This window comes from Symphodus melops, assembly GCF_947650265.1.
Source record: "Symphodus melops genome assembly, chromosome: 17".
Taxonomy (NCBI): Eukaryota; Metazoa; Chordata; class Actinopteri; order Labriformes; family Labridae; genus Symphodus; species Symphodus melops.
In genome coordinates, this window is record NC_136707.1 from 21,251,541 (window position 1) to 21,266,975 (window position 15,435).

At 45.8% G+C, this 15,435-nt stretch overlaps 1 protein-coding gene across 2 annotated transcripts in view; it reads right to left on the bottom strand.

Moving 5' to 3' along the window:
* Positions 1-15: 15 nt before the first annotated feature.
* The window catches only part of rai1 (retinoic acid induced 1), a 60,596-nt gene continuing 45,176 nt past the window's right edge, over positions 16-15,435 (bottom strand). For both annotated transcript variants that reach the window (XM_079365945.1, XM_079365944.1), the window contains exons 2-5: positions 6,643-13,180; positions 5,918-6,011; positions 4,901-4,950; positions 16-1,632 (exon numbers count right to left, since the gene is read on the bottom strand). In XM_079365945.1, the coding sequence (XP_079222071.1) occupies positions 1,624-1,632; positions 4,901-4,950; positions 5,918-6,011; positions 6,643-13,104 (6,615 nt within the window). In that variant the 5' untranslated portion in view covers positions 13,105-13,180 and the 3' untranslated portion in view covers positions 16-1,623. The remainder of the gene's footprint in view (positions 1,633-4,900; positions 4,951-5,917; positions 6,012-6,642; positions 13,181-15,435) is intronic.

Here is a 15,435-nt window from a genome sequence, read left to right on the forward strand (position 1 = left end):
AAGAGCAGGCACTGGTCGTAGCAGCATTGAAAGGTGCTGGTATATTTAACATTGGCGTTACAAAAACATTTCAAACAAAGTGATGCTGTGTCATCGATTCCAAACAAAGAGACATGAAAATCAATCAACGGCATGCTCCAACATAAGACAAGTGACATTCCCAAAAAAGGTCGTTCTTTTTTTTTTCATCAATGGATTCTTTTAATAACATTTTATAAGCAATAACATATTCCATTTTATAGAAAATAAACATCTCTAGGAAATACTATACACAATTATATTAGTACATCACATCTTACATTTAAACAGCATCAAATACTTATATACACCATTAAATAATGAGCTTCATAAAAGAGAACGTTTGGTGTGGCGTTTTTGCACTTCCTTTTCTGCTCTAATACTTAAATATGTCTCCTTTTTGATATGACTGGTACTTTTTAGTGACGCCCGTTGTGCAGGGCGCTGTTACTTAGCATGGAAGAGTGCGAGAGGCTACATTTGAAATACACAAACAGACAAGTGTGTGATGATATCTGAACGCAATGACGAACTTTCTGCACTGCTGTGGAAGGTGAAATATTCATACAATATGTTAATGTTTAACAGTAATACTTCTGAACTGTACAAAGAGATGATGTGACATGACCTCCCCCCTGATCTGCAACCTGCCCAGTGATGACTGTACAGATTGAATGTGCACACTGTTGAAATGTTTTAACACTCTTAAGCAGAGTTGTCTTTTTTTTTTTTTTTTTTTCATCCCTTTTTCTTCTTTTATATTTCGGAGGAATACAAAGCCCGACGTTTACCGAAGGTGACGCAAATGATGTCGTATAGTCATAATGCACATCAAAATACATCTCCGAAGATAAGAGCGTTATAGTAAAATACTGCGTCCATTTTTTTCTTCAATATCAGAATATGTAGAACCTGTAAAGCACATCATCATGTACAGTTTCCTTTTTTTTTGTTTTAAACACAAACGCACATATTTGAGATAGTACATCCAGTGGTTGGCTGCTGTTTTTTTGATGCATGACATCTTGAATTGGAGATGACCTTTTTCCCTCACACACACACACATTTGCACACACACACTGATGATGTTGCCAGAGAATGATGAGTTCTATGATTATCACACACACACACTTCTTGGACCATAGACAAGGTGGCCAGAGGGATGCTGCGGTCCAATCAGTGTCCGCCAGGTGTCTGAATATGATAGCAACCCATCCGAAGGCTGGACACACACGCGCACACATTCATCGCTCTGCATTTCAAACAGCTCCCATGTGTGCACTGGGCTCTCAGCACACAGTCGATCCTCCTGTTAACTGCTGCCTGCTGCCTTCCAGTGAGGGATGAGAAAACAGATTTCCAGGCCGGGTCCTGGGAGCAGCTTTTCTCTGCAGAGCTTTCCTCCAGGGTCTGTTAGCCCTCAGCTCCAGGCTTTCACGCTCCCCCAGCCCCACTGGCCAACCCACGTCCCTGTCCGTCATCAGTCCACACAATGTTTTTAGGATTTGGTGGCTGGTCTGACTGTAAGCATTTTCATTTGCCTTCCTGGAACGGTGATTCTTGACCGGCTGTGAGGTGGTGTTGGTGGTGGAGTACAGGAATATCTTACAGGTCCTGCAGAATGAGAGAAGAGTGACTGATTGAAATAGAAGTCAGAAAGAAAGAAACCTGTAAGAGTTGTCAGAGGCGTCGAGTTGATCTGTCTTTGACTTCTACCTTGCACTCACTGCATTCTTGTGAAAGTATTTTAAACGATTGTAAAAAGGAAGCAAATGTTCAATAATACTTTTCAATGCCTTGTGTTTTTGTATTTAAATGATCGTTAGTGATGAAAGTACAAAAGCTTTAAAAACCTACATCTATTTCATAAAGAGGTGTAGTGCAGAGGAATGAATCTATCACAAAAAAAGTCAGCAAACTCCTGCAAATTGCCAAAACATGTTGGCAGCTTATTCGCGCAATTTAAGTCTGTGACTAAAAACTCTGTGAGTTGCTGACACATTGTCTTTGGATGTGAGAGGGTGTCAGGTAGAAATCTTTCACAAGTCTTTTAGCGTGCAGAGACATTATACACCTCTTTTGACAATTGAAGGCAAGCGATTTTTATCACATTTATTTTTATACTAGTTTTTTTTTGTAGTATTTACAAAGTTTAGTAAAGGTAAGAAAATACAATACGAATTGAACAATGTTAAGTTAAAGGAAAGCTGTGCAGCAGAAAGTTAAGACAAATGCATAAAAATCAAAGACAAAGACTATGAGTCCAAACAGAGACATCAAATGCAACTCTATTGTCGCAGAAGAAGTTTTCCAAGCCTGTAGGGGGCACTGTGTGAAATGTTGATGGCAGAGACAGGTGAGAGACACTGAGTTTGATGAATTCATAAACTTTTGACTGGATAATGATAGAAACCAGCAGAGCATCTTTGCCATCTTTGAATAGCTTGACTCAGGTAACTGCAGCTAAGGGGAGCAGCTGCTCCCTGGTTAGCTTTGTTAGCTATGCAGCTTGTTATACATGTGGCCTGATCTGCATGCTCTGGGTCTGTTTGTGCTTGGCAGGTTTAATGCCAACCTCGAGGAGGACAGAGTTTTGGAGGACGTAGAAGCTGCAACACGTTTATCATGTATACCGCAGGTAAGCCTGTGCAGACCTGCCACTTGGAGCTCTGATGGCGGTGCTGTTCATGAGTGTTTGTGCAGACATGAAAGTGAGATTGATGCAGCTGGTCAGTGAACCAGCTCCTCTGTGAAAGACACAGCAGGAACGCCCACTAATTGCACTGGTGAGGTGGCGGTAGAGCCCTTCATTTCCCCTCGTCGTCCTCTGAAGCCACCCAGTATACCTCTCATTCATTCTCTCTGTGCTCCTCTCTGAGGCACCCGTCGCACATCCTTACAGCCTGGACTCAGACGAGCTGCGTGTCTCTCTGACTCCTACATTTCCCTCTGTTTTGTTTTTCATTATTTTTCTTTTGACCTTCTTTGATCGTGTTCTGTCACTCTCACCCGTTTCCTCTCTTTTTCTTCATCAACGAATGTCGCTCCCTTTGTTGCCCTTCTTCTAATTCTGCCCTTCTTTTCTCCTTCTATCTCTGCCTCTTTCATTCAGTTGCTCGCTGATGTAACTGTCCCCATTCCTCTTTTCTTTTCTCTCTCAGCTGCAGCACAAAACTGTTCCCCCCCCCCCCCCCCCCCCCCCCCCCTTCTTCCTGCCTGTCTCTCAAGCACTGTGTGTGTTCCGTGTGTGAGCCTACAGGTACCCTGTTAATGAACCTGTGTAGACGCACAGTGTGTGTCCCACAGCTGAAGGCAGCATGTGCACACAATTTCATCGATATGTGTGTTCCAGCCCTGAAACCAAATGAATGCAGGCAGAGAGAGAATTTCAGAAGGGGACCCATGGGGGTCTGTGTGTGCGTGTGTGTGTGTGTGTGTGTGTGTGTGTGCGCGCATCTGTATCTGCTCTTCCCTTTGATTAGGCTCCTCAGCTTAAATTGGTGCAGCACAGACCCACACACACAGACCTTCAAATCCCTCAGCTGATGACAGCCGTGCCTCAGCCTGCTAACAACAATCTTTCTGTCTTGCTCTCCTTTTTCTCTCTGTTTCTCATACATACTCTATTTCTGCCGCTTAGACGTGGGAGGTGAGGTGAAAGGAGGCGGGGAGAGGAGATGAGAAAGAAAGAGGGAGAAAGAGACGGGGAGAGAGGATGACTGAAAAGGCAGAACACATGAGATGAGAGGTGAGCAGAGTGAGAGACAGAGGGAGCTGGAACAGCAGGGAGGCGCAGGAGCAAAAATAGGGAAAATAACAGAGGGAAAAGAGGGAGAGAAAAGGGTGGAGAGAGCTCGTGGGGAGGATAGAAGGCAGTGTGTTGCTGGGTGGGGTGTTTTGATCAGCAGCCAGCTTTTCATCCCTGTCAGTCTTCACAGAGGAGAGCAACGAGAGGAAGAGGGAGGGAAAGAGGGATGCAGAGAGGGGAGAGAGAGAGAGGGAGAGAGAGAGGGAGGCTGCTGCAACTGCTGCCTCAATGCACCGCTGCTTCCTGCTGAATGTCAGCATCTCTCCCTCTTTACTTCCCTCCCCGCCTCCCTTTTGCATTTGACCTTCCTCTCTGTGCTGTAGTGTGAACACGCCACCACCAGATGTCATCTGTCTTACAGCAAATCGAAGTGTACTGTTGATAGTCACGCAAGACCAGGTGACTTTTTGTAATTGTAGAGGTCTGCAGCCGTAATAAGTGACCGCAAAACAAACGGGTATATTACTTGAATGTTTTTGCAGCTATTTCTGACGGGTATGGGTTTATCTTGCCAAGGTCACTGTGAACATATTGACTGGGTAACAAAATATCATGGAGCCCAAGTGATTCTGGCCGTCGTCGGTTACACGATGGCTCAGAAGAAGCTAAATAGAGTACTTGATACCTGAGTATAAGCCGAATCCTCATCTGTTCTACTTTTCCTTCTCTTTTTGTTTTACAAGAGCTGACAGCCGTGTTTTCTGTTCTGCACGGTCTCATCTATTGAGCCAAGGTGTTGCTGCTTGTGACGGCAATGTGTGAACTCAATTTCTTTTTTCTCTTTGGCTTAGAGAAGGATGAAGTGTGGAGTGGTGCAAGGGGTGAGACAACATCGCACTGAGGGGAGAGAAAAGAAAAGAAACAAAATGCACAGGTTCTTCGAGTAGAGAGGGTTTAAGAGTTCTTAAGAGAACAACAAAACTGCTGTTTGTACATAAACCGATCTTGTAACTCAGGTTAGTGAACAAACTAGTTTCCTAAAATTGTCTCCTTTGCCTTTCTTCAGGGCAGTGTTAAAGCAGGGTGCAGTGATGATCTGGGGTGTCTAAAGCTGAAAAGCTGAAATTTTCTTACCTCATGTTTAGGACATTTGATGGAGAAGTCATCCTCGTGGAATGTGCAGCCTAGGCAGAAAGAGAGTAATTGAACAGAAAGAAAAAAGCAAGTTTCATTGTCACTTATAGACCATGACAATAGATGAAATAAATGATATGAGCCGATTACACGCAGTAACCCCTACAAATTTACGACAAGAAATCCATATGAATGAAAAAAGAAGAAGGGTAAGGATGAGAAATGAGCATGAAAAGGAAGCGAGAGAGCGAAAAGGTGAGCAACAGAGGAAAGATGGAGTGAGTGGATGAGTTGTGATGCAGGCAGGCAGATATGGCTGGTGCACTCAGCAGGATTAAAAAGGGACTCGCTCTGCTCTCTGTGCTGGCTAGGCAGACGTGGCAGGCTTTCTAATCCTCACACTGTACTTTTTTGGCATGAAATAATGTAAGGGGAGCTATACAACACATGTGCTAACACCCAGACGCTCACTCATATTGACAACAAAGAGTAGCACACATACACGGAAAGTACAAACAGAGGCAACATGGTGATGAGATGCACACAGGAAAGCATTGAAGCAAGCAACCACGTGCACACTCAGTACCTAGAGAGCAGAATGGATGGACCAAGCCACAGGGTTATGGTCAATAATGCACACATGCACACCGTCTATCTCTTCCCCCTCTCCCTCTTGCACACTCTGGGGTCCCACTTTCCTCTCATCATCCCCTTTATTCAAAGCTCCCTCCCTCTTTTGCTCTCCTCGAGCACTCTCAGCCATCTCTCCTAACACTCAATAATGTTACTTCTTGATGTATTTTCTCTCTCTCTCATTTTACCAACACCCTCCCTCCCTCCCTTCCTTCATGTTTCTTTTTTCTCTACCTGCCTTATTGGTTCCCCTCCCTATTGCCCTCTAAACCCACCTTCAATTTCTCTTTCCCAATTTCTCCACTTATTTCACCTCCCTCTCCCTGACTCTTCTTTTCTTTTCATCCCTTGTTGCTCTCTTCCTCTCTGGCTGTGGTCTCTTACCTATCTCTTTGGCGCAGACATAGTGGTATTTATGAGAGCAGCCTCTCCAACAGCAGCTGAGGGACGCCCCCACAGTCTGGCACTTGTAGCAGTTCTGGGGTTAGTCAGACAGATGGACATATGGACCGGGACCAATAAAGAAACAAACAAATTGACCAATAGAGACACACAAGAGAAGAGGACAAGAGGGGAAAAAAGTTAAAAAGTTATTGCAGTTTCCCAGAGATTGTTTGCATGACAGTACTACCATGAGCCCCTTTCAAACATGCACTCCTGAAAATGTCTAGGATGGGGGATGGGGTCTCAGGAGGAAGAGGTCACAGTGTAATATTAACAAAATATCCAGGATGTTAATATTTGCCTGTTTCTATAAATCAAACTATCAACAAAATAGTGGTAAAGAACATACTGACGAGCAGTACATGTCGATCAGACCAATTTGCAATGGATGCATAACAAACCACATCAGTCCTGCTTACTCATTTTTTGGAGAATTTTCCTGATATTATCAGCTCATTGAAATGTTGAACATTTTACAAAGGGACTGGCAGGACAAAATCTGGATACACTTGGGGTGAGAAGTTTGACATTTTGCGTTCAGACATGCAGCTCATCCTGGCAATGTCTGGAAAGTTATCAGGAGTGCACATCATGTGTGAAAGGGGCTATCTTTTCTCTATTAACTTGCATAATAATGAAAGTAGAGTAAATAAATGCAGTCATACCGTTTGGGCTGAATTGTTTGCGGCCTCTTTCAGGCCGAACAGCCTCCCAGCTACCATAATTACGCCCTTGGTCCAGATGGCACAGTTTTCATGCGCCCAATGCTCTTTAGCTTCTGCCTCCACTTGCAGCCTTTGGAACATGCTGTCAGCGCCCTCTTGATCACCTGAACCCCCTGTGCTGACAGACTGGAGCTGCTTCATCCGCCTGAACCTCTCTCTGAGCGTTAATCGTCGTGGACCACCCTCCTGACCACTTCTTTCCGGTCTTTCTGCACGTCTGTGGCGCCAGTGATGGTGACGACTACTACTACTACTGACCTCTTGTGGTAACGCCACAGTATTGTCCTCACTTTTTGTGCTGCACTCTCCCTCGTTTTTTGGGGAGTTGCCTGAATCTTCACTGTTGCTACTGTTGTTGTTATTTGTATTCTCTGAACCTATCCTGAGGGATTCATTGTGGCTGGTTGTCAAAACTTTCCGGGGAATACTATCCTCTGTGTAGTAGGGTCCACACAAATCACCCAAGTCTCTGTAATTTGCTGGCTTTCCACACAGGCTACATGTAAGACACCTGTCTGTTAGATTTGGGTTTACCAAGGGTCCTTGTAGCATGGCAGCAGCTTGTGGCACTACTTTTGCAACTGTGAAAGGATTCCTCATTCGAAGTATGCCCTTTTTTCTTCGTCTCTGAAATATTACTGCATCCTCAGGCTTGTTGACTATGGCACACCAAGAGGAAAAGTCCCTGGAGTTGTTAATCCGTACATAAGGACAGAAAGACAGTCTAGGATTTTGATAGACTGGTCTTCGTCTGATTCTTTTTACTGTCATGATCTCAGTCTTTTTGTCAGATACTGTCACTACAGGACCTACAATGGTTGTCTCCTGTTTTTCCGTTTTTTCTCTTTCACTTCTTTCCCTCTCTTCTTTTTCTCTCTCCTCTTTTGCGTCTGACTCACATCCTGCAGCTCTTATTACAGCCTCAATAACCTCGATGACATCTTTCATCCCAGGTTTTGGCCCAGGCTTTTTGTGGACCTTCAATGGCTGACCAGGAATCATCTCTGTTGAGGCTTTGCTGCGTTTCCTTTTGGTTGGATCTGATGATGGTTTTCTGCCTCGCCTCGGTTTATGGATAAGGTCTGTGCTGATGACCTGGGGAGCTTCTTTAATCTCATCCTGGCTGTTTGACAGAGGTACAGTGGATTCTGTCGCGTTCACCTTCTCTTCTACCCTCTCCTGTTGTTCTGCTGCTTCCACCTTTATCTCCTCGTCTATTTGTGTTTCTTCTTGAAGGCCTTTTCTCTTCTTCCTTCTCTGTTTAAGGTGCATCTCATGGTTGTTTTTAATTGCTCTCTGCTTAGCTAGCCTTGGTGTTGTGACTATCAGGCTACCTGCTTCCAATGCTACTACTGAGGCATCAGCACTCTCAACCATGGCCCATCTCTTTCTTTTAGCTCTTGAGGAGTTATTCTCAGTTAAAGATAAAGCTTCTGAGGCCGGTTGTTTCAACTGAGGCTTAACTTCTTCTGGGCCATCCCTTGAGCTCCAAACCTTGTCAGACTCATCATCCTGTGGCGTCCCTGGTTTGTGGTTTTCCTGTCTCATCTCTTCCTTATTTACAACCTCTTGTTCAGACCCTGTTCTCTCCTCCTCTTGTGTTGATGCCTCTTGACTGATCTTGTGTTTTTTTCTTTCTTGTGTTGTCTCCTCTTTACTAAGTTGTTCTTGTCTAGAATCTATGCTTATTACTTCTCCGTCAACCAACTCAGGGCCATGTATGAGCACTGACGTCTCACCTTCCTTCAAGGCGTGTTGAGACAAAACCTTGGTCACATCGTCACTTAGATTGCTGTCTAACTGGGTAATTGGGAGGTGTTTCTTCAAGCTAGGAGATGTGATTTTTTGCACCATGGCCTCATATTTCTGTCCTCTACCTTTGCGTGGTGGGAGAACCTTTGTTTTTGTTGGGCACTGAGGAGGCAGCACAGGCGTATCAGTTGTGATATCAGTTTCATTGATATTTGGAAGACCGTCTTTGGTTGGGGTAGTAACCACAGAAGTTTTCTTGGTTGACCCTCGCTTTCTCCTGGAGCCCACAACACACTTCTCTTTAAGTGGGGAGACAATTTCTTCCAAAACAGCGGGGTCAGGCAATGTGGGTTTAGGTTTGGGTTTTGGACCCCTCTTTTTCTTAACTTGTGTTAGAGAAAGTTCTGGACTAGGTTTCCGTTTTAGTGGAAGTGATGTCTTTTCTTCAGATTTTTCTGTTGGGAATGATGCTGCAACTAGTACAGGTGGGTCTGTGGTTTTTACTTCATTAGGAGTTGTAGTTACAGTTTCTTTTGGGGTAATAGACTCCTCTGTTTTTGTAGAAATATTACTGGCTTTTACTTCAGTTACAACCTGGGGAAGAACATTCTCCCCTAAAAGTTTTTCTTTTTCTTTTGAGGGTTTTTCTTGTGAGGGCTTTCTGGATCTTAACACCATATTCTTACTTTGCTTTTCTGGTGCCTTTTCCTCCTGTTTTACGATTTTTTCTTCTTGATTTACTGGTTTTACATCCTCATTTACTTGTGATAATGAAACTTTTGTGCTCTTCCTGTTTCTGCTTTGCTGTGCAGTCAAAGGCTGAGTAGTTTCTTCCTGTTGTCCCGTCTTTCCTTTACAAACTGATCCTTTGGGGCGACCCACAGAGCTCTTTAAAGGTGTAGTGTCAACAGGCGGTACCATTTCTGCTGGCTTGGGGCTGGGTTTATGTCCTGCTTTTGGACCTATTTTCGAACCAATTTTTGGTCCAGGTTTTGGCCCAGGTTTAGGTCCAGGTTTTGAACCTGGTTTCGGTCCAGGCTTTCTTCTCAGAGGAGTCTCCATTTTCTGTGGCAGCTCTGGTTCATTTGGCACAGGTTTTGCTCCTGGTTTTGGCCCTGGTTTTGATCCAGGTCTTAATCCAGGCTTTAGGCCAGGTTTAGGCCCTGGTTTTGGCCCTGGTTTTGTGCCTGGTTTTGACCCTGGTTTTGGTCCAGGTTTTGGCCCAGGCTTTGGGCCAGGTTTTCTCTTAAGATGAGGCTCATCTTTGGGCGGTGAGTCGAGTGAATTGAATGAGCGAGTGCACATTCTTGATCGAAAACCATCCGTTAGCATTTTGGGAGTCTGGCTCACAATAGAGTCCTGATGAGCTAGATTTGTCTGGTCTGGAAATAAAACAGTTTTACTCTGAGGCATGCATGGTTTCTGTATCGGAGAGGGGGCTCCTTCCTGTTCTTCTCCCCCCTCCCTCTCCAAACTTAGCTGTTGTCTGATTCCATCACCTGACTGCATCATTCTTCTTCTGCCCCTGGCATGCTTGCGTCCAAATGCTCTGGGCTGAGCAGATGGGGCAACAGGCTCTGGCTTGGCCAATGGAGTTACAGCACTGGCACAGCTGATGCCTGGCTCCATGTCCTCATCACCTTTTTTTGGGGAGGGGGGAGTATCTGCCCAGGAGGGAGCTGAAGGAAGTATCGACTTCCCTGGGAGCTGGGGAGAGTCTGGCTCCAGCACTTTAGCATCACTGTGATCTATATGATCCCTAGCCTGGAGGGTTCCCTTGTCATTGAGAGCTGAGAAAACTGGCAAAGATGACTGAGGCTGAGGAGCCGTGTCACCAATGGCTGACTCCCTTGCAGAAGCATCTGCTGCTGTATTTGGATGTGAAGGTGTTCCTGCAGACTCGTTGTCAATAAGGAGTTCAGTACTTGGATTCTCTGTCCTTCTACAGAGATCTCCAAGAGGCTTCTCTGGCCCATTTTTATTATTCATATGATCCTTCGTCGATGACTGGCTCACTGTCTCTCCCTCCCCCAGTTCCTCCTTTTCGTCGGCAGACAGAGGAGGCGAAAGAGTATGTAGCTTTTGTTTCTGTATCTCTTCATTTTCCTCTTCTGCTTCCTCCTCTCCTTCTCTCTCTTCGTTCTCGTTGTTTCTGCTCTCTATCTTGTCTAAGTTGTTCTCATTTAAAACCTCCACTAGGGGGGTAGGGGAGGCATTCTCTGAGCTGTCATCCTTCCCTGTTGAATATTGATCCTGATCAAGGTCACCCCCAGAAATGAAAGGCAATGTTTTCACTGAGCTCTCAGAAGCAGTCGGAGACTCTGATTTGAATGCCTCAGATTTCATCTCATTGACAAAGTGTTCTTTGTGGCTGGAGTCAGAGAGAGCTGCTGGGGACTGTTCAACTGAGTCTCTTGCATCAGAGTCATATTTGCTCTGTACGTGTTGGTACACTGTCTCCTTATAGCAATAGCCTTTGTCTATCTCCTCTTTGTTGAGGTCACTGTATCGAGCTGTACATTTCTCTTCATCTGACCATTTTTCAAGATTCTCTGTTGATTTAGTCATGTCTGAATCTCTGTCAAGGTCAGGGTTTCTATCTGTTGTCACTTCCTCTTTGTCCGCTGGTTTCTCTGTCCATGCTGATTCTTCAAAGTTTTCTTTGACAGGCTCACTGATATGTTGTATATCCAAAGGAGAGTCCCTTTCTTGTTTCATCGGACTAGGAATTGTTATACTTGTAGGCGACCTCTCATCACCAATGCTCTTTACTGGAGTACTCATGCCATCTCCTCCTTGACCTGACTGACATCGTGTTGGGTCAGGGGTAAGGTTGTGAAGACCTGAGTCCCCAGACCTAGTGGACATGTCGTCTGGAGATGTCATTGAGCATGAAGAGGCTGTATCCAAGCTTTGCTGTGTGTTACTGGGGGCTTGTGCTGGACTTCTGCCCTGGCCACAGTAGTAGTAGCCCCTCTCCAGCTGTTCATCACTACTGCTTGAGTAGCCTCCCTCATGGAGCTCCATAGGCATTGGCTGATGCTGTGGAGTTGAGTAAGGGTCCTGCATGGGACCAATACTCCCAGCGCCACTATCTGAATAGGAAGGGCTTTTGTACTCATCACCCTTTTTGGAAGATGCCGCACTTCCAACACTGCTGTTGCTTCCTCCACTACTACGCTTACTTCCCTTTTTGTTGGCCACCAGAGCCTCTGAAAGCAGCAGCTGCTGGACGTTATTTGAGATATTCTCTACTTGAGAGGTGAGGGCATTCAGACTCCACAAGCTGGGGTTTGACAGCAACTTCTCTGAGAAGCGTTCTTTCATGGTGGGGACTTGTGGTGTGGTAGTGTAGCTATGGGGTGCTGCATGGGGCACATTGGGTGAAGGGTGTGATCGTGGGGGCATCAACATGGTATTGGTACTTGCTTGGTCCTGCATACCAGCTGAAGAGGATGAAGAAGAGGAGGCTGCCCCAGGGGTCATGGGTGGTTGGCCATACTGGAACGACTCTGGATTGGTCATTAGTGGTGAAGGGGTGGAGCTGTACGAAGGGGAGCGCCCAACAGAACGTGCAGGGGAGTGGCTTGAGGAAGGGCTACAGGTCTGATAATACTGTTCCGGCGATCTGACAGAGAGATCTGAGAGACAGTAGTTTTGTTGGGGTTGGCTGTAGTGTTGATATTTTGTGTGGGACTCCTGGGGGTTGGTCATGGCCTGTAAAGGGGGCTGCTGCTCATAACCTCTGGACGGAGGCTGCTGATAGCTGTAACTGTTCTGAGTTGGCCTGTAACCTCCCGGCTTCAGATTGCTGTGGCTACTCATTTGTCTTCCATACTGGGAGTTGGTTGGCATGTTGTAACCTTTATAACAATGAGGCATAGGGCTGCACTTTTCCATGTATGGTGAAGGAGAAGGTGAGTGCTGGGGGTAGTGCAGGTGACTCTGAGGGTACATGAGAGGGGATTGGGCAGGATTAGGAGGGTGAGGTTGATGGTGGGGGCTTGTATAGGCAGGGGTGGAGGGCTGATGGCACTGAGTCTGGGTGTGGCCCAGCAAGTTCTGGTCCATGTACTGGGAGGAACCAGGTGCAGGGGTACCACTACCTTCCATACGTCCAATCAACTCCTGGTCAAACTGTGCTAGCTGGGCTTGGTCCTCCCATTTCTGCTGCAGGTGGCCCTCACTAATATACTGAGCTGAGTAACTGCCAGGCGCCATGTGGTTACTGTAGGCCCCAGGTCCCTGCAGGTGCTGACTGGTGTTGGTTTGGGGTACTTTGCTTGTTCTGTATGATTTTTTTGCCTGTGAGGGTGCAGAGCCTCCATTCCCACTTCCATTCCCTCCACCATTTCCCGGATATCCAGGGTAGGCTTGCTGGCTGTAACAGTCCTTGGGTCCTCCTCCAGTTCCTGGCCCTCCAGTCGGAGGCATGGTTGTGGGGTTTGCAAGTGAAAGAGCCTCATAGCCCGTCCTTGTGTGCCCTGGACCTGGACCTGGATGTGGACCAGGGCCTGGATGCGGGTGCTGAGGTTGGGGATGATGAGGATGTTGCCGATAGGTCTCCAGGCGGGATAATTCATGGGGCTCCTGCTGGTAGCAGGGTTGGTTGCTGTGGTAACCACCGCTGCGCTCACGGAAGGACTGCATAGCTGTCTCCGTCTGTAGCAAGAGAAGGGAGGGGGAGGTGAGGTGAGATGGGACGGGGGGAAGGGGGTCAGGGGTTCTGAAGGGAGAAGGAAAGAGGGAAGGGAGAAAAAAAGAGAAAAATATGATGGTTAGTGCTTTTCCCTGTGGTTTATCCACTCTGCAATTCCCTCTGTCTCCCTTTATCTTCTTTGAAAACCAAAACATGGAAACACAGGATGAGTGTGTGTCAATGCTGTGCATATCAGAATCAGAATCTGCTTTATTGGCCATGTATGCTTACACACACAAGGAATTTGTCTTCGATGAACTGTGCTCTCAATATACAACTGTGTGTGTGTGTGTGTGTGTGTGTGTGTGTGTGTGTGTGCGTGTGTGTGCGTGTGTGTGTGTGTGTGTGTGCGTGTGTGTGTGTTTGTGTGTGTGTGTGTGTGTGTGTTTGCATAAAATGGCTCCTAAATTATGGGGTCTTCAAATTCTGTTTAATACTCCAAAGATGGAGGGTCAGGCGTGATGGAGACTCTGGGTGCTTCCATGTTTGGAAGAGAAGGCAGAAAGAAAGTGTGTAGTCAGGGCATTCAATACATTTTCTGTGATAAATAACGATAAGAACGTTGTTACAGATGCTAGTATTGGGATGTATAGTGGTGCACAATTAGGAGTGAGGATTCACTGAAAGACTGCAGTTCACAGTATTAAGATAAAAAATGTCTGAAGAGCATCCATGTTTGGTCATGACACTTGCTCTGAGTCTAAACTGAACTCCACTGACAAAGTTGCTCTGGCTATTAAGCTTTCCAGGGTAAGGCTTAATTTGTGTGATGCATTATTCATTATTGTTTTGGATCAAACATGATCCCCTGACTCTGTCAGTGTTTTTTGTAGCTGCTCTAATATATTACTATTTTTTACCAAAGCAAATAATGTTAGGCAATATTTTTGACTTGTCTTTAGTGCAGTGTGCCCTCTCCTCCTGTGTCCTCTGTCCTCCCTTTGTTTTCCTGCACATATGCAAACTCTAGTTTCCTTCAAGGAGTAGTTGGAACTGTTGAAGTGTGTGCTTTACAGTGTGTGTGGCTTTACACCATTTGGTTTGTTGTGCAGTGTGTATGTGTATATGTGTGTCTGGTGTGTTTGTTTCAAGTCTTGAGTGTGTCTATGCATGCCAGTGTAGACGAGGGTGTGTGTGTGTGTGTGTGTGTGTGTGAAATAGAGAGTGTGTTTATGTTTGCAAAGGAGTGTGTATGCTAATGCATTCATACAACAGAGAATGGAAGAGAGGAGGGATGTGGTTTGCTATGGATTTATAAAAGGAACAGAGTCACCTGGAGACAGGGCACTGAGCTTGTGTGTGTGTGTGTGTGTGTGTGTGTGTGTGTGTGTGTGTGTGTGTGTGTGTGTGCGTGTCAGCCAGTTCAAGCGTAATATCCCGGCATTCCACCTGCCCAAGGGACAGTGCTGCATCCCAACCGATGGCATTATTCATCTCTTACACACACATTTTTGTGTGTGTGCATGTGTGAGGAAGCAAAGCAGTGTGATAATCTTGAGTGCATCCTCTCTTTCACGTGCACGCCTGGATGTGAGTTTGTGACGGTGTTTTTGTTTACACGGGTCCTAAACAATCACACACATTGATACTCAAACACAACCTCTGGATTCACCTGGAGGTGTTCTGTCCTCTGTGCTACCTTCCTTTATCCTCTGCTTCAGTTCATCGTACTAGTGTCTCACCCACGGTGTGTGTATGTGTGAGTGTTAAAGTTTGTGAGGATATGTGTTCACAGTGACCTGAATACGATGCTTATAGGGGACAGAGGGTGGGATTCTGTGAAAAGAGAATGTAAGCAAAGAGAATTTTAGTATCTGGACTGTCTGGAGGCTTACATGACCATGCAGTGCATGTATATAACATTATAATTCCCACCTTGAGTATGATGTCAGAGATGTCTGCTATGTGAAGATGGTGAAAAGCCTTTTATGAGAAGCAATCAGTATATTTACGATGTGTGTTCGTTACAAAAAAACAAACAAATCAAACAAATTCTTTCTGATCAATTTACTTCGCTCATCCTTCCATCTTTTCTCTCATCCACAGAGTAGCGTCTATATTCTAATCACGTCTCCTCTCTACCTCCTCTGTGCTGCACCTCCTCCTTCCACTTCTATCCTCCACATTTAGAGAGGCCTGGCATTGTGAAGCCGTATTTGTGGATGCACCGCGTTGTGTCTCGCTGCAGCCTGCCTCAGCAGGGGTCAGAGAGGAGAGAGGACGAACGATACATGCTGAGATCGCCGAATCCTCTCTGTTGATCCGTCTATCTGTTTATTAGG